Below are 25,947 nucleotides of genomic sequence, written 5' to 3' on the forward strand. Positions count from 1 at the left end.
GAGGAGTCAGTCATGAAACACAAGAGTCCAGGAAGGCTGGATGTGTTTTACAAAAGGAATTGTTAAATATTCAAGAGCAGACTGTCCCCAAGAGTAGAACAACCAGGGAAAAAACCAGCCTCATTAAACAGAGAACTTAGGCTGGAATTTAGGAGAAAAACAGAGAATCTATCACCTCTGGAAGAAGGGTCAGGTAACATGGGAGGACTATAAGGATGTTGTGAGGTCATGTAGGGAGAAAATTAGAAAGGCCAAAGCCTTTCTTTCCAACTAGATTTTTTTGGCTGCTACATTTAAAGACAACAAAAAAAGTTTCTATAAATACATTGCCAGCAAAAGGAGGACCAAGGAGTGTCTCCATCATTGGCTGAATGCAGAGGGTAGTGCAGTGACAGGGGATGAGAAAAAGGCAGAGGCACTTAATGCCTTCTTTGTCTAAAATATCCGGGCCAGTTGTCCTCAGGATACCCATCTCCCAGAGCTGGAAGTTGGTGATGGGGAGATGAGCAAAGCCCCCAGAATCCATGAGGAAATGATCAGTGACCTGCTGTGCCAGCTGGACACTCACAAGTCTCTGGGCCCTGATGGGATCCACCCCAGAGTGCTCTGCCACAGACTCTCAGGATGCAGCACAACAGTGCTGGAAAGATCAGCTACAAAAGCAATGTTTTCCTTTGCAGTGGAAACCAGCAGGTAGCAGGCCACCACTGCAAGACCCCCACTCCCACCTGATGAAGAAACTCAAACCAGATTCCCAGGAAAATCAGGAACTTGGTTCATTCCCAACCAAGATAGCTTAGCAAAAAGTCTTCTAAATCTTTCCCCAGCAAAGACAAAACCACTCATGAAATGTGTATATTCTTCTAAGTCCCTTAAAATCCAGAAAAGGAAGAATGGAGGTAAAGAACTGAAGCAATCTGAGCCTCTTGTTAAGAAATCTAGAAGGATTTCTTGCAAAATGTGCCTGGCTATGAACTATGCTTTGTGGTGTCTAGAGTTGGGGGCCTTTGTACTTAAGGCAGCTGTATCAGGAGAAGATGAGCTAATCTCAGTGATAACAGCAGTCTGCCATTTCCCACAAGCTTTTTTCCCCAAACTCCTGTTTTTGCTCTACTCTGGTGGTGGATTAAAAAAATAAAACAAACCACCCTCAAAACTATGATATTTCTGGCAAAGCCTCAACAGCTGAATTTGGATGGAATGAGCCAACAGATGTTTCATGTTTCTTGTTTTGAAGTTGACCTGTGGGAACCTGGCACTTCTTTGTTTGCAGCACAGATGAACCTTCATGGAAGAGTGAAGCATCAGCAAAGCAAAACCAGTGATGGGGTAAATTGGCAGGAATTTGGAGGGGAGATATATCTGCCCCTGGGGCAGTCACAATCCTACATCCATCAGCCTGTTTTTTTTAAACCCTATGGACAGCCAAGAAACCTCATACCCACCTTCTTCTGGGCCCCAGAGCTGGTGTGTGGCACCTTAGCAAAAAAAAATCCCTTCCATGAGGGTTGTCTGGGCTTCTGGGAAGCCAAAAAGATACCTCTCTGAGGGGTCAGCACAGCTCCAGTGACTGGGATCTCCTTGCTGGTGAGATTCAGACAAGTTTAATGCTGGTTACAGTCCCTTGTAATAGAATATCTTCTGGGTCTGCTGTTTATCTGTGGGAGGGATCCTGTGAGCCCTCATAATCACAAGGAAAAGCCCTGCATGTTCCCAGTGCTGGAAAAACACTTTCATGGAGCCACAGAGTTTTAAACCACATTCAGATGATTAGAAATAAAGCAGACTGCTTGGCAAGCCAGCAAATTTACCCTTCACACAGAGAGGCCCTGAGCTTCTACCCCCAGGAGGCCTTTGTAGGTAGGCACAAAGCAGCACCAGTTCCCCTGAGAGTGAAACAATGTCCTCTGAAGTCTGCTGAGAGCTGCTTTGTGGCACACTGCATTTGAGCAAGCACAAGAGTCTGGCTTCCACCAAGAGAGAAGGGAGCATAACACAAAGAGAAAGTCTTGACTGACAACAGAAAAACAACCTGGATACCTCAACCCTGCTGGAACAAGCATTAGGGACTTCAAACCACATAAAGAGGCAACTTTGGCAGTATTTCCAGCAGTCACGTCTCTCAAAGCAGGTATCTGCTGGCAGCTAATGATAAGAAAGACTCAGGGGTACTTGTCCCTTCTTGCATTGGTTAGGCAACAAGTCAGTGCCTGGTATTTTTCAGCTCAGAGATCATCATCAGGAATCCTGTTGGCTTTTTCTTTTTAATAGGGGTTGGTGCTTTGAGGTTATTTTTCTGCCTGGCTTGAGCTGAGCCATGCAAGCCTAATTCTTTATGCCAGCTGGCTTTGCATGGCAGTGGGCACCACAGTCCTCCTGCCCCAGGTCCTAGCTGGCTGCAAACAGCCTCAGTGTGTGCACTGCAAACTGAATTTCAGCCTACATTCCTGAAGCCACCACCTCCCTAAGAGGCACTCGTGAACATCTGTGCACAGCTGTGTGACAGCAGTGACAGAGGGCAGCTCCCCAGCTGGCAGAGCAGCCTCCCCCACTGCCAAGGGGCCACCAGGGGAGGCACCCACACTGCCTGTACCTGCCCCACCAGCAGGCTTCTGCTTTGTGTCTGACCTGCCCTGCCTGCAAGACCTGGAGGCACACCTGAGCTGCATTTTCATGGGCAGAGAGCAAACAGACAATCTGTTCAAAGGCAATGTTGGAAAGCAGATGGAAAACCTCACAGCATCCACCTCCTGCATCCTCAGCATGTGATTAGCAACAAAGAGGCTGCTGGGACACACAGGTAGAGGTGGGATGCAGGCAGTGGTGCCCTGACAGGGAGCAGGGCAAACCAGAGCCAGCTCTGAGTGCAATTGTGAGGTAAAGCAGGAGCCCAGCCAGTAGGGAGCACCATGGCATCAATGCTCCCCCAGAGCAAAAAGGCAGGCAGCTTTTTCTGCTGGCACAGCACCAGGAGCAGCCAGGCCGCTTCAAGGAGTTGCCAATCAAGTAGGATGCCTTCTTCCAGACATCCCCAACAGTCCTGCCCACATAAAACCCACTCCAGAAAGGACCAGCTGGACCCCTCCATCTGCCAAGTGCAGGTAGAGCAAGGGTTATTTCTGTCCTTTCAAACTCTTCTCAACTGTGTCTTCCTTTGCCCTCCAGCAGGAAGTTTTGGCTGCTGCAGAATTAACTTCTTCTGCATGGCTTCATGATTTCTGTACAAAACACAGACATCACACCTGAAAGGTCTGGGAAACAATCAAGGACAAGGTCAAGGTGAATTCTGCAGGGCTGAGAATGTGCTCATTCCTTTTGCTATTTAATATCAAAGAAAGATTCAACAGGATGTGCAAAACAACTCTTCCCCCTTCAGCTCCATTTGAACAAAAAAAAAATTAAAAATCCCAAGAGCAATCAAACACAGTTAGGACTCACTGCTGAACACATTTTTCTGGATCTCTTTTTAGATACTATCTTGATAGGCTGCTCTCTCTTGGACTGAAAGGAATGTGTGAGGGCATGCAGACACCTCAGAGCCCATCTACCACAAGCAGAAAGCCCAAGTGCTCTGTCACCCGAGGACTTCTTTCTGTGCAAAAACTGTCACGAAAATGACTGATCCTGCCTGTTTGTGGTCTCCCTGTGCTGGATCCCACCCTAGATAGTGCCTTAAGGAGATCGCATCTGTTTGTGGTGGGAAATGGCAAAAACCAGAACTTCCACTATTTGACTACCACAGTATTCAGGTCCTTCTAGAAACCTGGAAAAGTGTCATCTCCTCTCTGGAAAGATACTGGAAAAGGCTCTATCCTGTCAGGCTGATAGGATGGATGTTCTCTCCTGTCAGTGTTTCAAAATCCATGGGAAGATTACAACTCCCTGCCCTTCCCACCCAATGCTCCAAACTGCCTGGAGGCCCTGAGGGATAGAGAAATACTTGCAGTTGTCTCTAGCATGGTTGTTGGATGAGTCCCTGCCTCTGTGGCAAGCCACAGAGCAGTGCATAACCCCAGAAGGCCCACGGCACAAGGAGGGCTCATGCAGCTGAGGGAAATCTCTCAGGGGTCAGTTGTGACACTGCTGCTGAGCAGCCCATGTCCATCCTGCTCCCTTCCCTGGGATCTCAGGGCTCTCCCAGCAGCAGGAGCCAAAAGAAGAATGGGTCTCCTGAATGATGGAGGACAGAACATTGCTCTGCACCACATGCTCCAGTGAAATTCCTGAACAGGTAACAGCCCGCAAAGGCGTCTTGCTGCAGATCCTCACACCTGGAGAGACCTTCTCCAAGGCAAGGGATGCAGTTTGTGCATGGAATGGCTGTCCCACTCTGAGACCCAATGTTTGCACTGACCTCATCAAACTCTGTCTCCATAGTCTGGACCAAAGCCCTACCAGGTCAAACCAGCATCCAGTCTGGGACAGACACCAGGAAGTGCAGCCAGGGGTTGGGACAGTGTCTTAGAAGTATCAATACCTGCTTTGCAATGAACTCTCATATTACTGTGGGCAAGACAAGTGAGAACACAGCCTTCTTCTCAAGTGCACACCTGAAGCATGAAACCTTTCAAACCCATCTGCTCGCTTGTCTGGGCTGGCAGAGCCAAGAAGCAGCACACGTTTTAGGACTCCTGAAGCCTAAAATGGGCAGGAAAGGCTCTTTCCAAATACTAGACATAGGCACAGACTGAGGCCATTCTCATCTCATTCCACATTGCCCTGAAGGCTGAAACTCCTTCCCTTCAAGAGTTAATTCTGTACCACACTGTTTCTGGCTAATATGTAAGCCTAATGCTTTGGACAAGGTTTGTGAAAAGCCACACAGGGCATTTAATGGGCGACGTCAAAGCGCATAACTCAATCCTCACCCAGTCTTTCATGCCTGCCTTGGGAGTTTCAGAAACGTTTTTTTTTTCAAAATACTTGGCCTCAGTTATGAGAAGCAAGAGAAGGAGGAGGTGGAGGTTGTGACCTGCAGATACTGTGTTTATGAGAACACTCCTCCACCAAAACAGCACTGGCGCTGCAATCTTGTCCTTGAGATGTTTAGTATATAGATTGCACGCTATGTCTTACTCCTCCCTCCCGCCCGGCAAAAACTACTCTCAGAGGCCAGAATTTCTAGTGGAGGCTCCACAGCAGGACAATTTCTTCCTTGAGCACCATCCCTAAGAAAAAGCTTGGGATGAATCAAGCTCCTGGTCGAACTTGCTGCAAGTGCAAACCGCTACGTGCAGCGGACAGTAGAGTCACTGTTTTCATTTAGAACCAAAGCGAGCCAGTGAATGTTGGCTCCTAATTTCTGTGGCTTTCACATCCATTAATCGTTTCCTTTCCTCTCTGCTTGCAACCATCCCGGGCAGAACATTCCCCTGGACAGCTCACCCCTTTTGTTCCATCTCACAGCAGCCCAAATTGCAAGCTTCAGGCAAAGTATGAAAAGTGAGGGAGTGTAGTTCCAGCACCGCTGGAAGCCAGCAGTGAGCGCCCAAGTTCCTCTGCGTTTCTGCGCCTGGTCCGAAGCGTTACTCCAAGTTTAGGCAGCGCCTTTCGACTGGGACTCTCCAGTCCATTTAAGGTGGGTCTGAAACCACGTCCATTTTACAAAGAAGCGCCCCGACGGGATAACTCGGCCCGAAGCGCGGGGTTTGCCCGGCCAGAGCGGGCAGCATCGCGGCCATCCCGTCCCGCCCCCGCCCCGCGGCGCGCCCCGCACCTTGCTCGCAGGCTCCCTTGCTGCGCTGGCTGATGGCGGGCTCGCCGCGGCTCTGTGCGCGCAGGCTGGCGGCGCGGAGCTGGCAGCCGCTGCCGTACGTCAGCCCGTCGCTGCCGCACACCGGGTAGCGGCTCTTGCAGAGGCACACGCCGGGCGGCCCGGCGGGGGCGGCGGCGGCGGGGACCGGGCCGCCCTTGGCCTTGCGGCGCTGCCGGCTCTTCACGCACTCGAGGCCGGGGGCGCAGCGTCCCCCCGCAGCTCCGCCGCACGCCTCGCCCTCGCCGCGCCCGCACTGCCAGCAGCAGCCGCAGGTGTCCCGCACCCGGCCCAGCGGGCAGCCCCGCGCCGGCAGCGCCGGGCACCGCGCCGCATCGCAGGGCCCGCAGCCGCCCGCCGCCGCCGCCGCCGCAGCCGCCGCCGTGCCCGGGGCGGGCACCGCCAGCGCCGCCAGCAGCAGCGGCAGGAGCAGCAGCGGCATCGCGGAGGGCGGCATGGCGGCACGGCCCGCCCGCCCGCCGCAGCCGCTTAAGCCGCGGCGGGGAAACCCCTCCCCGACGGCGCCGCCCCGGCCCCGGCCCCGGTCACGGCCACGGCCACGGCCACGGCAGCGGGGCACCGCCGCCATCCCGCGGCCGCCCACACTCCGCGCCGCCGGCTGAGCCCTTGGTGCGCGGTGCCTCCCGGCTGTCCCGCACTCGGCATCGCGGCTGTTCCCTCGTCTACTTCCAGCAGCAAGAGAACCCTGGGAGCGGGCTGGCAGCCGGCTGAACGCCAGCCAGCTGTGCCCGGGCCGACAAGAAGGCCAATGGCATCCTGGCCTCGGTCAGTAAGGGTGGCCAGGAGCAGGGCAGAGATTGTGCCCCTGTACTCGGCACCTGGAGTGCTGTGCTCAGTTCTGGGGCCCTGCCTACAAGAAGGACATTGAGGTTGCTAGAACGTGTCCAGAGAAGGGCAACAAGGCTCGTGAAAGGTCTATCGAGAGCGTGTCTTATGAGGAGGGGCTGAGGGGTTTGTTTAGAAGGTTCAGAAAGCGTTCATTGCTCTCTACAACTCCCTGAAAGGAGGCTGCAGTGAGGTGGGGGATCTGTCTCTTCTGCCGTGCCTGCAGTGAGAGAAGGAGAGGAAAAGGCTTTAAGCTAAGGCACAGGAAATTCAGACTAGATATTAAAACATTTTTCGCTGTTAGGGTGATAAGTTTCCACTGAGGCACTGGAATTGGTTGCCCTGGGAGATGGTGGGGTCACCATCCCTGGAGGTGTTTAAAAGGCATCTGGATCTGGTGCTGGGTGATGATTTAGTGGTTTAGGGGTTGCTGTGGTAGTGTTGGCTGGATGGTTGAACTTGATCTTAAAGGTCTCTTCCAACCTTGATGATACTGTGATTCTTGCCACCCACCCATGTTCAGCTCACAGCCACTGCTGTGGGGGGCTGCAGAGGTGCTGGTGAGCCTGTCAGGTTCCTTCAGGAGTGGAGGCAAGGAAAAAAGGAGAGCTTTTTGATTTCTCCTGTTCATTCTTCGGACAGGACAACATTTCTTTCTGCTGCTTTCTTTTACCTTAGCTTGTGGCTCCTGCCCTGGAATGGCTCCTGAACAGTCTCCTAGAGTGGGGGCCTGTTGCCACCACCAGAAACTGGGAATATTCCTCAGGCAGCACTGGGCAAAGTTGCTGTCAAAAGAGTGTCCTGAAAGTGCCAAACCTAAAGCACCACAGTGCTGATAAACCCCTCAGGCAGAGGGGCAGCGGGGCAGCACATCCCCTGCCCTCCTGCCTGCCTGTGCCTGTGGGAGCTGCCATCTCCTGCAGGGCAGTCCAGGCCGAGATGCTGTTCAGCCTTTGTTCTGCTAGGGCCTGCACAGTGGGAGGAGAAGGACAGAGGTAGCTAGTGTTCTACCCTGTGGTACTGAGGGATTTGGCACTGTCTGGTTTGGATTGCCAGTGGCTGAGCCTTGCTGGGTAGCCCCCAGGTCGCCGTGTCCCTTCCCATGGAGAGAACAGCTGGAGCTGTGACTCAGGCCAGCTGAGAGGGGCTGCAAGTTCCCCATGCTCCCAAATCTGCTCTGGGGGCATTGACCCACTCATGCCTGTTCAGCTGCTGACACTGTGGGAACAGGCTCCCACCACATGCTTCCTTGGCTCCCTGGGGCTCAGCATGAGACATTCCTCCATTTCTCCTGGGACCATCTGCATACATGTCCTTGGATTTCTCCATTCCTCTCACTCTGGAAGTGCTGTGTGCTCTTCTCCTGGGAGAAGGGCTGCCCTCACAAGCAAGCAGTACCCCACACTTGAGGAGTTTTACACATCTTGGTTGTTCCTGTGCTGTGTTTTGCTTTGGTTTGGATTTTATGGGCAATTCACTAGAGGACTGATGGAAAGGGGTGAAATGTACAGATGGACATATCTGTCAGTTCCAGCTACAAAAACCATTTTGCACAGTTCACCTCTTCTTGCTGTCTCCTGCCAGTTGCCACACATCTCCCTCACAGGCCCCTAGATTGCTGTCATCAGAGTATTATGAGCCCAGATAATCTTGGGCAGAGAACCACAGGGAGTTTAATGAACCTGCCTACCAGAGCGAGCCTTTCGGACATGAAATCACTGTCAGCAGCCCCGTGGAGGGAGGAAGAATGCAGCTCTGAAAGGATGACATCAATACATTTCCTTTCCTTTCTTCCCCTCGAATCTGTTTCTTTCCATGCCAGGCGGGAGGCAGTGCTTGGAGCAGTTTTTCCTCACAGGGAGGAGTCCTTAGTTCATGCTTTGGTGCAGAAGGACCTCTAGTGTCCCTTCCCAGCTGATGATTTGGCATTACTGCTCTAGCTCGGTATTTCTTGATCTCCAGACTTTCCTGCATACTGTGGAAGGAGATATGATCCACAAAGTGCGTGCAGGGAAGTGGCTGGGAGAGATAAGGCTGGGTTGCTCCTCCCTGGGCAGAAGTGACTTACTGTGTGCCCCAGCCTCACCTTCCATGGCTCCTCCACATCCTTTTCTCTTCACCTCGGGGACCTCCAGGTGTTCTTTGTGCACCACAGGCTGCTCCATTTAAATACATTACATTAGATGCTCCTGCTGTCTCAGAAATGAATTTTCCACTGAATTTCAGTGAACACCAGAGTAAATCTGTAGATTCATGTTGTCTTTCTTGGGACTTTTGTAGAGTGCCCTACCAAAATCTCTTCTTAGTATTCAGTAGCATAAAATTCTCATAAACAATTCAATTCTGCAATTGAATTTAAATCATCAGTGGCAGCTAGTACAAATACAACAAAAGTGATCTTATGTGTTTTGATCTGTTTCATCATTGACACGGCTATCCCTTATTTCATCACCAATATTGCCCTGCATGCATCACTCCAGTGAGACAGTGTGGGAGGTGAGGCAGGCAGGGTGGTCTTTTTGGGACGGAGGAAGCTCACAGGGTCTTTGAAGGCGGGGGAGATTCAGCAGAGACTCTGTGAGAATGGAAGCAGATGGCTTTTAGATGTTGATGTATTTCCAAACCGAGCGTTTCACTTGCGGTTTGACTTCCCCCAGCCAAGCAGCCCCTCTGGGTTTGCGTGGGCTCTTAGTCGGGATACAGCTGAGCAGCAGAGTAGGTCTCTCGGCTCTCCGCAGCACGGACACGGGCGGGTCACTCTCCGAAGTGAATAATAAAGTCAAAAAGCGCATTCTGCACATGGAAGACCCCGGCATCCTCTCCTCCCGCCCGGGCAGCAGCAGCAGGCTGAGGAGAGCCGGGAACCCACCGGATCCCAGTAGCCCACGCCTTTTCAGCGCAGGAGTCGGAGTTTCCCAGCTCCGGGCTCCCAGGTATCGGGAATGCCTCCCGCCGCTCCTCCCGCTGCCGCAGCCCCTGCTGAGTTTCGGTTTCCATTTCCCCGGCTCGGCGTTCCCGGCGCTGCCCGGGCACTCCCGAGCTGTCGGCGGCCGAGGGATGGCGGGGAGGCGGCGGCGGCAGCGGGGCCGGGGGCGCGGCACGGGAGGTACGGAGCGGCGGGAGCGGCGCGGCGGGGAGGGCGCTGGGAGACCCCCGGCAATGGGTCCGTGCAGGTGGGAGCGCTGGAAGTGCAACAATCTGCAGGGCAGCCCCTCGGGGACCGGGCGTGAGGGGCTAAAAGGCGTCCCAGTGCGAGGGACTGGAAGGAGGGAGAGCGTGCCGGGGAATTGAGGGGGGTTTCCCTCTCTAGTTCCATGTCTGATGTGTGAGAAGGGTGGGCAGCGAGTCTCCAGAGGTGTTCGGTAAATTAGGGCAGGCTTTGCTGATGACCGCCTCTCACTCTTGGACATCCTGGGTCTCAGACACTTGTGCTGGAGCAGAGCTGCATGCGAGTAACTGAGTGCCTGGTGCCTCTAGGTCGGGAGAGCATCTGCAGCCCCTCAGCTGTAGACAAGGAGTACTTCCTACTTGTGAAAAACGCCAATCACTTGTTTTGAAAATTTTAAAAGTTTAATAGTAATGAAATAGTTATAAAAATAGTGATACAATTAGAGTAATAATAATTTGGACAAATTGAATTAGGACAATATGAGACAATAGAGACAAAGAGCTACCGACGGCCGGGTACCTTTTTCTGGGCAGCACGAGCCCGAAAAAGGACCCACGTTAACAGAGGATTAACCCTTAAAAACAACAGCCTGTTGCATATTCATACACGTCATACATGATGCACAAATTCCATTCAAACACAGGATTCTGTCTGGTCATCGTCAACTTTTTCCTCTGAATCCTAACAGTGCCTTCAAGGAGGGAAGAAGTTGGTTTCTTCTGATAAGAGGGCAATAAATTCTTTTTCTCTGAAAGATTTAGGTGTCCTGTGGCTGCTATCTCGCTGCGAGTCCTTTCTTTAAAAGAATTATCCTGCATAGCATAGTTTCTATTTTAACATTTTTTATAACCTAAAACTATATTTAACACACTACTTAAGAGAATTAATACAGCATTACTTTCTAACACAACACTTATAATATTCATTTTAATATTTGTGAAAAGCCGATCATAAAATACGCATTTTTCATACTTCTGCTGTAAAGAGGCAATGAGTGAATTTTCTATCACTGCTTCTCCAGCACCTTGTAAAGTGCTTGACTTGAATGTCTTCCAGTCCCCAAGGCTGTGGCAAGTCTGGGGTGGCCAGGTGCCTCAGGAAGTGCTTTGTCTCCATCAGACACTCTCCACAGGTGTACAAGAGCAACAGACTGTGCTTCTGCTGATGTTTCACTGGTTGTGTTGGGAGCTGGTGGCACAGCAGCCTAAGAGATGGAGAAAGGTCCTTTAGTGAGGAGCCATCCAGCATGAAGCAAGCCAGAGGGTAGGCAGGACACTGAAACCCTAAGGGGCCTGAGAAAATAAGGCACACACACTTGTCTCACTTCCTCCTGAGAAGCAGAAGCTCTTGCTGAAAGCAGTAGCACACTGAGATCTTGGGAAGGGGGCCGAGGTGGGTGGTTAAGGTGCCTGCTGCCATAGCATGACCGTCTGTCTGTCTGTCTGTGTCCTGCAGAGAGCGCACAGTCGCAGAGGAATGAGGAGGTGCGCTGCTCAAACCATGATGCAACACACAAGCTCATTCTCTCCCCCAACGGGAAGCTTTCTGAACACTGGGCTAAGGCTTCAGGAAACTGCCCTAATACAAGGTAAGAAGCTTTCACAGGGTGGAGGTATGGATGGGCAGAAAATGCAGCCTGCTTTTCCCCACGGTAATATCCAAGAGTTTGACTTCCTGATGGAGAGAGAGAACTGGAACACATACCTTCCTAGTATTATCTCCTTTTTAACCCAGCCAGAAGTGCACAGATTTTGAGGATAATACCAAGATCTGAGCTGCTTGGGATGCACATGAGACAGGTTTCTCTCAAACTTAGTAAGGGTCAGTAGAACATACCAGAGCAATGCAGATGCCTTGCAAATCACCCATGGCTTGGCAAAACTGCAGGTGAAAGACACAAGCATGTCTGAACCTTACCACATTCTGATGAAGCTGTCAGGGTAACCATCATCTACAAATGGCCCAGCAGTTTGCTGTGTGATATTTCTTGCCCAGGGCAAGATAACAGAATCAGGCTGAGCATGGTTCTTTTCCAGCTTCTTGTAGAGCAAACCACAGTGAAGTCAGGTAGCCCAGCTACATCAGGTCAGCATAAGAGAAGGGTGAATCAGCTTGCAGGTGACCTGTATTTTTTTTCCACATATTTCCTGCTAAGGAAATATTTTCTACTAGGGCTTGGTGAGCAGATGATCTTTGTCCTTTACTTTGTCTCACAGCACAGCATCTATCTATTTTGATTTTTGTTTCCTTATTTTTGCAGGCTGGTGAAAGAACTGGGAAACCGAATTATTGTTCAAATAGCATGTGGGGACCAGCACGCCATGGCATTATCCAGAGGTAGCCTCTTTCAAGAACACTTTTCCTCCAAACAGGAGTCATGCTTGCTCTGAGAAGGCCGTCGTTGTGCCACTTGCAGTAGCTGGTGACACCACTGTAGAGTAATGAGCAGTTGGGGACACAAAGTGCACTGGCTGTCAGTGCTGCTCCTTCCTCCCAGCACCCAGGGACCTGCATCTCTCTCTGTCTCTCTCCGGTTCCTGAGCACTGCCCCTCCACAAAGGTGTGTTGTGGAGAGCAGATGTGGCTGCCCCGTTCTGCAGTCACCAGACCTGCTCATTCTTCTTGCAACACCTTTCTGGTAGGGAGCTTCAAGCAGGTATGACTTTAGGGGCCTTTATTCTTGCTGTGCTGAGTCACATGGCAATATGGGACTGTCCCAAAGAGGTCAGAAGAAAACAAATTTGGCTACACATGATGTTCTTGCCTTGGAGCTAGGTCCCTGAAAAGAACACTGAGTTTTGCTCCTACTCCCAAAATGCAAATACTCAAGGGAAGCAGTGAGGCTGAGCTGTTTTCTTTTGTTCTGTGTGTGAAGGGGGTGAGCTCTTCACCTGGGGCCAGAACACCCACGGACAGCTTGGAGTGGGGAGCCAAACCACGCTTACTTCCAAACCACAGCTGGTGGAAAGACTAAAGGGCGTCCCACTTGCTCAAATTGCTGCTGGAGGAGCTCACAGCATGTGTGTGTCACTCTCTGGAGCTGTGTTCTCCTGGGGAAAGAACAGTTTTGGACAGCTGGGACTCGGAGACACGAAAGGTAAGGAAGGAGAGCACCAGGAGGGTGTTTTCCTCATCAGTGAGCTCACCAATTTGCTCCTGACTATTGTCAAGCTCCTGTGGAGGAGCAGTGGGCAGTAAAGTCCTTTGAAGAAAGTATATCTGGAGATGTTCTTTGTTTCCTGACCAGGAAAGGCATGCAGGAATGATGTATTTAGTGGTTGTTTTTCTATAGAGAACTTGCAATCATTTTATGTGGCTAATTGAATAGTGTGGGCTCTTAAAACCTCTGAGGTCTTACGCATCTATTTCCACTCCTGTCTCCTCTCCAGGAAGTCTTGGATGAAAGAAATTAATTTTATATTTTTTAATCCTCTTTAATTCCCTGTAAACACAAAGTGAGAGAAGAATTTAAATCACCTCTTGTCTTCAAACTTAGAATGCTAGAGAAGAGTTGACAGACAGACAGAACATCTAATCTGAATGTGTCCACACCCTTGAGAATCAGATACTTTGAAGCCAAGTACCATTTGGCAAGCAGATACGGAAGTACTGCATTTTGTTTCAGGCTAAAGTAAATGAAAATAAAGTAATATGAAAAACACAGAATTTTATGAGAAAGAATATGTTATGCTGGAGGGAAAACGACCCAAACCCAAGCTGTAATTACATTAATTGCTGTAAGAGAGAGCTGAAAACCACTTAATCCTCCTGTCTTCTAATTTTCTCTGTATATGAGACCCTCTGGTACTTTGAATTTAGCAGTATTATCTTTTTTCCAGACAGGGACTGCCCAACATATGTTGGAGCTTTGGAGCACTGGAAGACTGTGTTTATCTCATGTGGGGCAGATCATACTGCAGTTCTCTCCAAGGTGAGTCTGAAATGGAAAGTCAGCATCTGAGACCTCACCTTGTGAGAAAAGATACACTGCTAAAAGAGAGAGAGATGAAGGAAAGAGAAAGCATGGAGAAATTGGGATGGTAATGCCTGCTTCCACCTAAGCCTGAAGGTGATCCCAAGGGATATTATCTAAGCTATTGGGAAAACTGGTCTTTTCTCATATTCCTGTCACTTGCATGCAACCTTTGGCAGGGATATGGTGAATGGAAATCCTGAGGCAAAGAGGTGCAGTTCAATTCCCAGTTCTTCATGAAATTATTTTTTTATAGTACATTGGGGACTTCAGAAGATGTGAATGACATCTAATTCACTTGGGTTTACTCATACAAGTAAATTCTTAAGCCACAGGGAGTTATTCTCAAAAGTTAAATTGCTTTTCTCATGAGCTAAATGATTTGGATTTTACAGTGTGTGATCTGACTTGATGCTAAGTGAACCCTCATGTTTGAATCAGGCATGTTTTGAATCAAGTTCCACATAAGATGTTGTGTTTTGCTGGCCCTCATTCTTGGTTGTGACCATTTGATTGCTGTTACTAATGCAGTGATGCTGTTTGTTTCTTTGTTTCAAGGAGGGGCTGGTGTGCACCTTTGGAGCAGGAGGGTGTGGCCAGCTGGGTCACAACTCCACCCAGAATGAACTCCTGCCTCGTGTGGTGGCTGAGCTGTGGGGAGCCAGGGTTTCACGCATTGACTGTGGCAGGTGGGATGTGCCAGTGACTTGTCTTCTAAGGTCAATGCCTTTGGGGAATCACTGAAGAATAGTAGGGAAGGGGGTCACCAAGATGTTCAAATCCCAGTATCACAATAGGTCAGCACTGTTAGGGTATCCATCCACTGTCCAAGTATAAACCACCCTCCTGCCAGAGCCCCAGTGAGAGCAGCACTCTCAGTCCCTGGTGAGCAGTGGGAGAGAGCTGCAAAAACCACCAGAGAAGCCCTTGGTCTTTTTCTCTTTTAATAAACAATATACTGCAGATCATACTGCAGTATGATCTGGGTGTGTACTGGGTTTGTACTGGGTTCCAAAGGGCAAAGGACCATCAAAAGCCTGCATCAGGAGAGACACTGGATTCCCAACCGGGCTGATAAACTGGTTGGTTCTTAATAAGAATTGAAGACCAGTGATAATTACTCAGTTTCACTTTGCCCTTCTGGAACTGGGCCAGAAAAAGTCTCCTGACAACTCACCTGGGCTTGGTATCAGGCTCAGCAGCACAGAAACTGCACCTTTGGAAACAGAAGGGTGTGAAGCAAGCCTGGTGTAACTATTTTTGTATGTGGAACCGAGGTAAATCACAAACATTAGAGGGTAGTATAGGAAATCTGAGTCCATGTATGTCTTTATTGCTGCACGTTTATGCAATGAAGAGTTGTAACACTGTGGCTAAAGGGATTCTTTATCTGGACTGTCAGGACTTTTGAAGACAAGCTTCAGGTGTACACTCTGAAAATGTATTTATAAATTTTATTCTGCTTTGCCCTGTGGTTTTCACTTACTATGGCTTTTTTTTTTTTCCCTGAATAGACAATACACCCTGGTCTACGTCCGTTCCTTGGACAAATTCTATTTCTTTGGTTCTGATGATGAAGGACAACTAGAAGATGAGAGGAAGCCCAATCAGTTGATACCACTTCCCATCAATTCACCAGTGGATATTGGAAAATCCTGCCAGAGTAATGACCACTGCATATGTATACAATCTGTATTTGTTTCTTCCATGGAGATGTTTGCTTTCTTGATTTCATATTTACACTGAAAGGCAAACATTATGTCTCATCCTTGCTTGGCCATCCCAACAAATTCTACCAGGAGTTATTCCATTTGCTGCTTGATTATTATGGGTAATGGCCTCAAAGAATCAAACTTTCAACAAATAACTACTATCTGAAGGGGTTTTTTATTGTTCCACTTTTGTGCACTTAACTCTCTGAAGACAGTGACTGCCTCTTCAAACATTCCTACAACAATCTTTTTGTTCTTTCACAGAAAAGGGTGCATCAAAAAAGGGGATTAAAATTACTGCAGGAGTACACAAAAGTTTTGCCCGTTGCAAGGAGGGGAACAAGGTATGTGCACATTTGATCATAGCTTCTGATTTTACCACTGTCCACGTTACGGCTGGAAACATTTGGATTTTCCAACGTGCTTATAGCACTTCAATTTTATATATGTCTATTGCAGATTTTTCTGTGCTTTACCTACAGACTAATTTGTATTGCAATTATATATGTTATATATGCAAATATATATGGATCATGCTGGATGACCATTAATTTGTTCATACTTAGGCTGAAATCTTGTTATGATTGGATTGGAAAAAAAAGAATCCCATCTGCTACAATTTAAATTTTGTCAATGTTTTCATGTATTTCACACAGAATTCGTATTTGAATGGAATTGCCACTCTGGAGGATAAAGAAGTGGATGCATGGATTTCTAATTCTAAATGTTGTGAGAGAATAAAAAGGTAAATCAGAAACTTGCTGTTTGGGTTTGTTTGTGGTTTTTACCCTGTTGCATTACTTTCTCTAAAAATTATTATTCTTTGGAGGCTATTGTAGGAACTGTTATTCAAGAATTTAGCAAAGGCACAGTCTTGTACCTTGGCACAAAGTTCACGAGGAGCTGACAAGTTAAATCAGTGAAAGACCCTGCCTGCAGACCAAGGCCTTGTGCAAAAAGCCTAATCTGAGTACCCAAACTGGAATGTTGCTCCAGCATTTAAAAACTAGTGGTCACTTCTTTAATTATCCATTTTCAAAAGCAATATGTACATACCACTGTGGTATGCCTTACACTTACAGTCTTTCACAGGTTTTATATGGGAGGTTATTTTCTTTGGGAAAGTCTGGCTCCAGCTGCTGATTTTGACCATTTCAAAAGCTTGCCTAACTTGGAACTAAATTTTCCCTGACCACGTTTGGAACAGTTTGGATCATGTGAAAAGTGGTGGCTGAGAGGGTGAAAGAGAGGGTTCTTTCCAGATCTCAGTAGGAAGGGCCTGACAGCAAATTGCTTGATAAAATAGCTGCTTCAAAAAGAACAGAACCAGGAATACTGGGAATTAGTAAGTCTGGTGTCCCTTCAGGTTCTGGGAACCCAGCTGTTGTGCAGCAGTAAATTGATAGCCTGATGGATTTTCCCTCCACGTGCTATAAAGATCCTGTCCATGGAGGGGATTCTCCTCCCTCCCATGTTGCAGTGCCTTTTATTTTGCATAACAGACAAAAGCAGCTAATGTTCTGACCTGTGAGAAGAATCCCCATGATAACACTCACCAGAATGGAGCACTGGGGCAGAACCTTAAGCAGGGTTCCCTTACAAGGCCCAGGAGAGCAGAGGTGGCTTGCAAAGATCAGTAACTCCTTGAGTACAACATCTTCTGCAACACTGACAGGGAAATGGTGCTAAGAAAAGTTTTGTGTGGTCAGGTGCAGACACCCCTGCACACATTTTTTTGTTCTTTCAGAGTTAAAAACCTGAAGTTGAAAGGACTGACTTTTTGGTTTTTTTACTTCAGGAATATCAGACTGATCTTTTCATCTGAGGCCTGCATCAATGGAAGCTTCCTGGACAAAAGGTAGCATGCATTGACTTAGACATAAAGAATATATTGGCTGCTTGTAAACTGACTAGAAAGTATTGGTTTAGGTCACGTATGTAGAAAACATTAGTTTTATCTGAATTTGCAAGAAGTAAGTTTTTATTTTTCAAAGCTCAAGCTAACATTAAGATTTTTATAGCCCTGGTCCTACTGAAATGTGCTAGAGAAACTCACATTTTAGAAGATTATCCATTAGTGATATTTGGCAAATGATGATAATACCCCCAGGCAATATTACAGCTCTTGAAGGATCCTTAATAGCTCCTTCTGACACTGAAATAGAAGTCATTTTAGGGTGAAATACAGGGAGTCTACCATTAATAGTTCACAGTCACACAAGACAGAAAAGACAGGATGTTAATCAAGTTCACAAAACAGTGGTTTGTGTTGTCTATCTTCTTAGAACACATGAAATTATACCCACGGGAGCTGGGGCTGAACTTTCCAAGTATTTTCTGATATTACAAAGCTTCATTATTCAGTAGAAAAATTATTTAGTGTTCTTTTTTTTAATGTTGTGATAGGGACAAACATTTCAAAACTTCCAAAGAAGTCTCAGGCGTAGACCTATCAGAAGTGAAACGTTTTTATGAGAAGATCAGTAAAAACCAAAGAGTCTACCAGGAGGTAAGGATTTGATATAAGGAGGCTCACTACACAGGTACTGAGAAGACTTGGATTTGTGCATGAAACTTAAGAATTTCATGCCAACCTAATTACTTTGGCAAAACACAATTGCATTTTAACCTTTGTCTCTTTTTAATTTTTTTTTCCCTCTGAAGGTGCAAATGGAGATTAGGAACTTACTCTCTTCCTCATTGTCTTCCTCTCCCATCTCACCTGAAAATTTCAGAGTCTACTTGATCTTGCCTTTTCTTCTGAGGGGGAAGGATGAAGGCTCTGTCCTTTCTCTGATTGCTCTGGCTGAAGCCATCATGAAGCTCCAGCCAGAGGACCTGCAAACTCTCGGTAGGGTTTTATAATGGTATAACTGAATGATTTAAATGCTTGGTCATTTTCTGCTGCAGAACAAGTGTTATTATCACTGATGTAATGTGTTCCAGAGCTTGAAATAATTGCTTTTGATAGACATAGAAACATGGGAACTATGCAGCAAGGCACAAGAATTTTAAAAATTCTGTCTGAGGTTTAATAGTTTTTGTAGTGCAAGCTTAAGCTTTTTTTTGTTCAATTCATTTGATAAAAAGAGAAAAAGCAGCTTCATCCACAAATTGCAGTGATCTGTATGTTACCTGTGATCTCACTAGCTGTTTTCTTTACAGAATGCCTATGGTCAAATCTAGAAACCTCCTTTTTCAAGGAGCTGGTCATTCTGTATCAGAGGGCTTCCCAGGAAATTCTGTTCTCATTTGTCCAGGAGTTCAAGGCCATAGGGCCAAGCCGCCTGTACAACCTAGACCCAGTTGAAACTGGGCCTCTGCAAATACTGCAGATGCTTTACCAGGTGAGAAGGTGCTTGCTTGGATCCCAATTAGACAGGGTGTCTCAATGTAGCCTAGAGTATTTTAATACTTCTCACTTGTTGAATTCTCTGGGTTTGACACTGCTTCAGGAATCTCCTTGGCTCTACACCAGCACAGTTTTGAAGAAGTCCTGCTCGAGCTGTGCCAAACTGACCCTCTGTAGAAATGAAGAGCTAAAGCATGTTATAGCCCTGGCAGGGGGAAGAATGCTTTCAGTGGTGTCAGGAGTGCATCCACTGATGCCTACACAGCTATGGATGTGGTGTCCTTTATGTAACATGCCCATTCCCCTTTCTGCTGGTGAGATCCCTCGCCCCACTAACTGCTCAGAGCATTTAAAAGACAACCTATCTGCTTGGCACATTGCAGCTGCCACAGAAATGCTCTGTGATGCTTTATGTGATGCTTTAAGAGCCCGTTAACCTGACAAATTCTCTGGGACAACAGCATTAGAACACCTTTAGCTGTACATGAACAAGGGAAACAAAGGAAACAATAACTGTTCTTCTGGAAACCATACTTTCTCTCCACATTCCTGTGGAGGTGTTCAAAGTTTATGAAAGTTAAGAGCTCAAGCACACAGAATAAACCAGAGAGACTTGTTAAATTTTTTTCAGACTTGAATATCCTTTTGGCTGAGAATGTAGAATTGGGCCTCAAAGTTTAGACTCTCAGATTTGTATTTATGCAGATAAATAAACTAAAAAATGCAGCAGGCTCACTCCTCTGTAAGTGATTACATGATTTGGAGCTTTAAATGTTCACTGTCCCCCTGCAAGCATCTTTTCCAGGCAACAAGCAGGAACATTAATAGGGAACTGCAGAAAAGACGTGAAAGTGAAAAAGAAAAGAAAAGAAGTGAAAAGACAGAAAAGAAGTGAAAGACACTCCAAAGCAAATACACTTTTTTTGATGGAGTCCTGTTAAGGGATCTTGATAGTAGATGAAAATTGCTTTCCTGCTAGTTTATACACAGCTTTCTAAGACTTCTCACTGTGGAGCACTGTGCTTCTTGAGCACTTTTATCCCATAATTTCTGTGCTGGGTCTCAGAACCCTTTCTGTAAAAATCCCTGGCAGTCCTGTCCTGCCAGACAGACATAGCTCACTAGTTCTGCTGCTGATAGATTGTGTGTTTCAATGCAGGTGAACTCCAGAACTGGTTTTGGAGTACATGAAAGCATCTTCCAAGTACATGAAGTGAGAGAGATTATCGGCATATGTTCATTCTTCAATATAGTAGTAAGTATAAATCTTACCAGCAGTGCAAAACACTCTTTTGCCTTTTATTTAAATAGTTTACATATATATATATATATATATATATATATATATATATATATATATGGAACATCCCAGTGTTCCAGCCACTACAATAGAGCTTTTCCTGAGATGACCCCTGGTTCTGAGAGTGGGAGCTACCCTCCAGCATCTTAAGCAGCTCTGTTTGCTTTGAACTAGTAATGATTGTGAAATAGAAGCACGAGGGATGGTTGCTATACTTTGCGTTACTCTGGGTTTAATTAAGAGAAATATTTTGAGGTGTCTTTAAACTTTTATTTAGAAATCCTATTGAGCATTTCAATGTACTTACATCTTAAAACAAAGCCGTGATAATAAAAAAATTATCTGTGGCATTTCTTGACACAGAGTGAAAATTAGCTACCAAATGCAGTGTCAGAGGAAGCAGTATGAAATGGAAATGTGCATACTAGGCGTTTCCTCTGGCAAAAAAAAAAAAGTAAGCTTTCATGCAACTTGGCTGGAATTTGTAGGGCAACTGCCTAATTCCTTCATAAGCTTTTGTTTGCTAATGTACCAATTTTGTACCAATTAACCAGAGTGGAGGAGGAGGTTTGAGTGTAGAATCAAAAGCCAATTAGGACGTTACCTGAAGTTGGTGCCTTATCACACTGGAGGTGTAACACTTTAAATTAGATTATTTTTAGACCAGTATCTGTTTTTGGTATTACATATAATAAACCCAGCAGTTTTTAAAAACAATATATCATAATCTGAGTATCCAGGACATTTTGGTTTAGCTGAATTATGGAAGATGCTGTTAAAATCACTCTCTCTGTTTTATTCTTGAGGCACTATTATAGACAAGTGTCTTGTCTGTACAGAGAGGTTAGATGCCTCTCTCTACTTCTCACTCACAGGCATGTGTAGGAGCTGTTTTTAAGATGTGAATCTCTGTTAGTGCAGTGCTCATGCACACAAGGGCTCATTTCAGAGACATGGAAGTTTGCCAGGGTACAGACTGGCAGTTCAGCCTGCAGACATGTCCCTGAACTCTGGTTTCACAAGGGAAAATCAGCATGTCTTTTCCTTTCTTCCTTGTCCTTTCAGATAGTCCTAGAGATGCTGAGCAAGTACCCGTGCATCTTTGACAGGGAAAACAAGATACGCCTTCATATTACAGAATGCAGGGCTCTGACCATAGCCATTACTGTAAGTGAAACCAATTTTGTTACCTATCAGAAGAGATAAACACACTGCTAACAGACTATTACTTCAATCCTTGGATACCCCTTATCCAGACATCCTTTATAAGGATCCCTGAGCCATGGGATTTTTGCATCAGAAGACAATGCCTTCTCCAAGACATATGGAAAAATTTAAAGTCTGCCTCAAACCAAGATTTCAGGAAGATGCTAAAGGTAAGATACTAAATTGTATTACTTGTTAGCTCTAAGTATCTTGCTGCAGTGTTCCTTGATTTTCAGTGTTACTGTATATTGGTACAAGAATTTCAGTATCTTCTGAGCATAGAGCGAAAGAACTGCTCCTCAAGTTATTATAAAACATGTTCCATGGATGGTGTAGAGTAAATCTGGGGGCAGTATTTTACATCCTTATTCCAGGCAGCTTTGTTGGCATAAGTTAAATGCAAGTGGCAGTGCTATTTTTATTACCCCAAAGCAACTGTGAGGTTGCTTTGGGGTAATGGAATAGAATTGCTCAGTTGTCAAAGTCCAGTACTGCTGCTGCTAGACTGACTTTTGAGACTTTCTCCTAGTACATTAAAACCCCAGCATCTGGGGAACCAGCCTGAGGGGTCAGCAAGCAACACAGCCACACAATTACATTTCTCTCATGGAGATGCTGTCTGAAGGGAAAGGAAGGACAGTGCTGGCCAGAGAGATGAGCATGATTACAGTGCTGCTCTCTCCACGTGCCTGTAATGTGTGGCTTCCACACAGATGCGAAGGTTGTGGCAGCTGCGTTTCCCACAGGAATGGTGATGCTGGCCCTGCCCTGCAGAAGCCACTAGTTGGGACAGGGACACCTGACTGGGAACAGGACACTGCCCAGAGCAGAGCAGAGCTCAGCTCAGGGACCACGTGCCCTGCCTGTCACTAACAGACTCTGGCACCATGCCTGTGCCACAGGAACCACGGGCCTTGGTGCCCTGGTGCTTTCCAAGTGAGCTCTCTTGCCAGCCAGAGCTGTCAAAGCTTTTCTTTCCCACTAACTTAAGAGAAATTCACAATGGCTCCCAGAGCTACCTTTCCTTCCTGGTTCCTCACTACACCAGCTGAGAGGCATTTATTTACAGAGGCAAGAGGGGTGCACTCAGAACTGTCCTCTGGATTTCAAGTCTCCACCTATTGTACAAGCTCTGACAAACAGCTGCCCTTAGCTGAAGTCAGCCTTTGGGCACACCTCATGAGCATTGCCTTTCATGCTGTGCATCACAATATTGTTTACCCAGCAGCAGCCTGAAAAATGTAACTGCACTGTTAGTATCCCGTAGCACTTACAGCCTGGTGCAGCATTTACAACTTGGTGCTTCATTTCTGCATTTTTCAGCAGGTAAAGGACATGAAGGTGCTTTGTGTTGCAGATAGAAACTACCCAAAAGCAAAACATATTCAGTGTAGCATTGACCTGCCCCCTTCATAGCTGTGTCCTGTTAGAAAGTTTTTGAGACAATACTGAGAACTTGGCCTGTGGTACTCTCATAGTAGCCCTAGAAAGAAAATACCTGCAGGTGCTGCACATACAGACATGGATATCATTAATTTGACTCAAGTTTTGTTATTAAACACCAGCCTGATTTATTTTAATTTTTGTTCTTCTGACAGTGAGACAAACATATTTCAGTACACACATCTGGCTAAAAACCCCCAAAGCTCTCAAAGAGACATTCATATCATTCCATGTTTTAATTTTAATTTAGTTTATTCGGTCAGGGTACTTCCTCATGAAAACTAAGGTTCTAATTAGTGCCACTACAAATGCACAGCACTCTTGAAAGGATAAAACATAGGAAATTAGTGCTTCTTATTACTTTTACTCTTCATCTGCATTAGCAGTGGTTAACAATGGGCTGCTGCTTCATACATTTCCAGATCCTACCAGGAAAATGATGCCAGTCACTAGTGCCAGAAGGAAACTCTCTCAAATGAACTGCAATACTCGATGAGATTAAACAAAATTAGGTTGATTTAGAGAAGCCCAGGGGTTAGCAAAGGCACCGCACTAGTTGTGCCTAAAAAGCTTAATCCCCATCCAGGTCCACAGGTGAAAGAACACATAAACCGGTACTGTAACGGGAAGGAGGAGGCTGTAGAAACACAGGCTGGTTGTGCTGGTGCAGCCCTGGGGGAAGTTTTCGTCCACGCTGGCCGAGTAGAACAGGCCTGCCAGGGACAGCAGGGGAACGAGCACAGTCAGCGTGGGCAGCGAGGGCAGCAGCCCAGCTCCGGCCATCAGGCCCCGGTACCGCCGGGCCCGGCGGCTCCTCACGGCCGCTCCGAGCCCTCGGCCGGCGCCTTCGTGTGCGTCCTCCTGGCAGCCTCCGGAACCATGTTCGGGATGCCGTCGATGATGGGGTACGCGATGCCCAGCTCCTCGTTAATGAGCTCGTTCGTAGATTCTTCGTACCTGCTCAGCCAAGTCGGGGAGGGGGGAGAAACACCCAAGCGAGAACATGAGGAGCAGGGACTAACCTGGCTTTGCCCAGGGCTCGGGCGCAGCTCCCCCGGCCCATCCTCACCTCAGCGGCCGCTTGGAGAGAGGGCACACCAGGAAGCGCAGCAATGATGGCTCCAGGGGCTGCGGCCGCGCTGAGCCGGAGCCCGAGTCTGAACCGGAGCCCGAGTCTGAACCGGAGCCCGAGCCCGAGCTTTGTTCCTGCTCCTGCTGCCCGTGGCAGTGCCGGCGGTGCCCGGGGCTGGCCGGGGCCGCCCGCCGCAGCCGCAGCGGCAGCAGCAGGGCCGGACCGCGCAGCATGGCCGCGCTTCCGCCGCCACGGCCCGCCCCGAGCGGCGCCCGCCCCGCTGCCCGCCCCGCTGCCCGCCCCCCTCAGCCGGGCTCCGTGCGTGTTTCGGAATGTAGAATAGATCAAGGTTAAGTCGGGATGGTTTTCGGTGTAAGATCTTTGTACACTTTCGAGCTTAATCAGGAAGGAAGGAGAACTAGTCAGTGAAACAGGCAGCAGCCAGCATTTCCTAGCCAAAGACATCCGGGAATGAAAAGCCATAAGGATGCAGTAAATCAAGATGTTGATGTATGTCTATACATACATTGCTAACTTGGTAAAATACTCAATGTGAAGAAGGCCCATCACTTGTTTTGAAAATTTTAAAAGTTTAATAGTAATAAAATGGTTATAAAATAGTCATATAATTAGAGTAATAATAATTTCGACAAATTGAATTAGGACAATATGAGACAATAGAGACAAAGAGTTACGTCCAGGTACCTTTTTCTGGGCAGCACGAGCCCGAAAAAGGATACCCGTTAACAAAGGATTAACCCTTAAAAACAACAGCCTGTTGCATATTCATACACTTCATACATGATGCATAAATTCCATTCAAACACAGGATTCTGTCTGGTCATCGTCAACTTCTTCCTCTGAATCCTAACGGTGCCTTCAAGGAGGGAAGAAGTTGGTTTCTTCTGATAAGAGGGCAATAAATTCTTTTTCTCTGAAAGATTTAGGTGTCCTGTGGCTGCTATCTCGCTGCGAGTCCTTTCTTTAAAAGAAGTATCCTACATAGCATAGTTTCTATTTTAACATTTTTATAACCTAAAACTATATTTAACACACTACTTAAGAGAATTAATACAGCATTACTTTCTAACACAACACGTATAATATTCATTTTAATATTTGTGAAAAGCCAATCATAAAATACATGCATTTTTCACACTCAAGGTCCACATAGCCTGTAGCTGAACTGTGTTCATTATAATAGTTAAAATCATGCCCACAGGGCAAAGAGACCCCTGCCCAGGTGAAGACCCTTCCTCTGAGGGTGTGTGGAAGTCAGCTGGGGTTATGTAACTTGTTTGGAAATTACTAACCAAGCATAACAGACTTGGACAGTTACTTACTCTGAATTTCTGTGTACAAATAATGGCTCAAAAAGTCTGGTGGGGGGTGCTTGCTTTGTGGATTACCATCGAGTACCCAGGTTGGCACAACCGTGAGATAAAAAATCAGTGTCTCTCTCTCAGGTGTGTAATTATTGGCTTGTTGCACACCAGGTAAGGAATCTGATTTTGTGAGCAACATGAGTGTCTCTATTTATGGCTGTCTCTGCCCTTGCAGGTGTCCTTTGAGGGTGAGGCGGGGGTGGACGAAGGTGCAGTGTCCCAGGAGCTCTTCAGCATTGCAGCCAGGATCCTCTGCCAGCCCAGCACCATCACCTTCTGTCACTTCACCTCCGGCCTCGTGTGGTTCCCCAGACAGGCAAGGCAGCCCTGTGGGGGTGGATGGGGGCCCCACCCATGGGAAAAGGCAGTCATGGCTTGTTCCTAACCAGGTGTGCTTGTTCCTAACCAGGCCCCGAGCTGTGAGGATGAGGACATCTTCCTCTTGATCGGGACACTGTGTGGAATGGCCCTGTTTAACCAGTGCACGGTGCCCTTCCCCTTCCCCAGGGCTCTCTACAAAAAGCTACTGGGCCTGGCCCCCACCCTAGAGGACCTTGAGGAACTGCTGCCAACTGTGGGCCGGTATGAGCCAGGCATGGCCCAAGCTTTGGCTGGGTCCCTTGCCTTGATCGTGCACTGGGAGATCCCAGAGCCTGAATTTGGGGTACCCATTACATCTGCATTTGCCTTTGTGAAGATGCTAGAAGCCACAGATTTCCAAGAGGTCCTTGTCCAGG

General features: G+C 47.3%; 4 protein-coding genes across 6 annotated transcripts in view; 1 reads left to right on the top strand and 3 right to left on the bottom strand.

Annotated features, from left to right (window-relative positions):
- Positions 1–6,356, bottom strand: part of IGFBP7 (insulin like growth factor binding protein 7) — a 15,398-nt gene extending 9,042 nt beyond the window's left edge. For both annotated transcript variants that reach the window (XM_054632596.2, XM_077177066.1), the window contains exon 1: positions 5,717–6,356. In XM_054632596.2, the coding sequence (XP_054488571.2) occupies positions 5,717–6,341 (625 nt within the window). In that variant the 5' untranslated portion in view covers positions 6,342–6,356. The remainder of the gene's footprint in view (positions 1–5,716) is intronic.
- The window catches only part of LOC129120452 (putative E3 ubiquitin-protein ligase HERC4), a 25,946-nt gene continuing 5,367 nt past the window's right edge, over positions 5,369–25,947 (top strand). Inside the window, exons 1-18 of one of the 2 annotated variants that reach the window (XM_077177064.1) lie at positions 5,369–5,578; positions 11,223–11,355; positions 12,028–12,104; positions 12,643–12,864; positions 13,607–13,698; positions 14,299–14,429; positions 15,255–15,403; positions 15,717–15,796; positions 16,109–16,197; positions 17,251–17,310; positions 17,859–17,961; positions 18,117–18,303; positions 18,618–18,799; positions 19,964–20,059; positions 21,170–21,271; positions 21,361–21,480; positions 25,386–25,526; positions 25,620–25,792. In XM_077177064.1, coding sequence (XP_077033179.1) covers positions 12,089–12,104; positions 12,643–12,864; positions 13,607–13,698; positions 14,299–14,429; positions 15,255–15,403; positions 15,717–15,796; positions 16,109–16,197; positions 17,251–17,310; positions 17,859–17,961; positions 18,117–18,303; positions 18,618–18,799; positions 19,964–20,059; positions 21,170–21,271; positions 21,361–21,480; positions 25,386–25,526; positions 25,620–25,792 — 1,943 coding nt within the window. In that variant the 5' untranslated portion in view covers positions 5,369–5,578; positions 11,223–11,355; positions 12,028–12,088. Of the gene's footprint in view, positions 5,579–9,582; positions 9,705–11,222; positions 11,356–12,027; positions 12,105–12,642; positions 12,865–13,606; positions 13,699–14,298; positions 14,430–15,254; positions 15,404–15,716; positions 15,797–16,108; positions 16,198–17,250; positions 17,311–17,858; positions 17,962–18,116; positions 18,304–18,617; positions 18,800–19,963; positions 20,060–21,169; positions 21,272–21,360; positions 21,481–25,385; positions 25,527–25,619; positions 25,793–25,947 lie in introns of those variants that run through there. The other variant, XM_054633061.2, reaches the window with a different exon arrangement.
- PIGY (phosphatidylinositol glycan anchor biosynthesis class Y) lies at positions 22,857–23,536 on the bottom strand. Its single transcript, XM_054633063.2, has one exon. The coding sequence runs from the start codon at positions 23,534–23,536 to the stop codon at positions 23,306–23,308; it is 231 nt and encodes a 76-aa protein (XP_054489038.1). The 3' UTR covers positions 22,857–23,305.
- PYURF (PIGY upstream open reading frame) lies at positions 23,569–24,095 on the bottom strand. The gene is made up of 2 exons (XM_077177067.1): positions 23,823–24,095; positions 23,569–23,710 (listed from the first exon to the last, which is right to left on the bottom strand). Exons 1-2 carry the CDS (start codon positions 24,056–24,058, stop codon positions 23,569–23,571), a joined length of 378 nt encoding a protein of 125 aa, XP_077033182.1. The 5' UTR covers positions 24,059–24,095.

Source organism: Agelaius phoeniceus, chromosome 4 (genome assembly GCF_051311805.1).
Source record: "Agelaius phoeniceus isolate bAgePho1 chromosome 4, bAgePho1.hap1, whole genome shotgun sequence".
NCBI lineage: Eukaryota > Metazoa > Chordata > Aves > Passeriformes > Icteridae > Agelaius > Agelaius phoeniceus.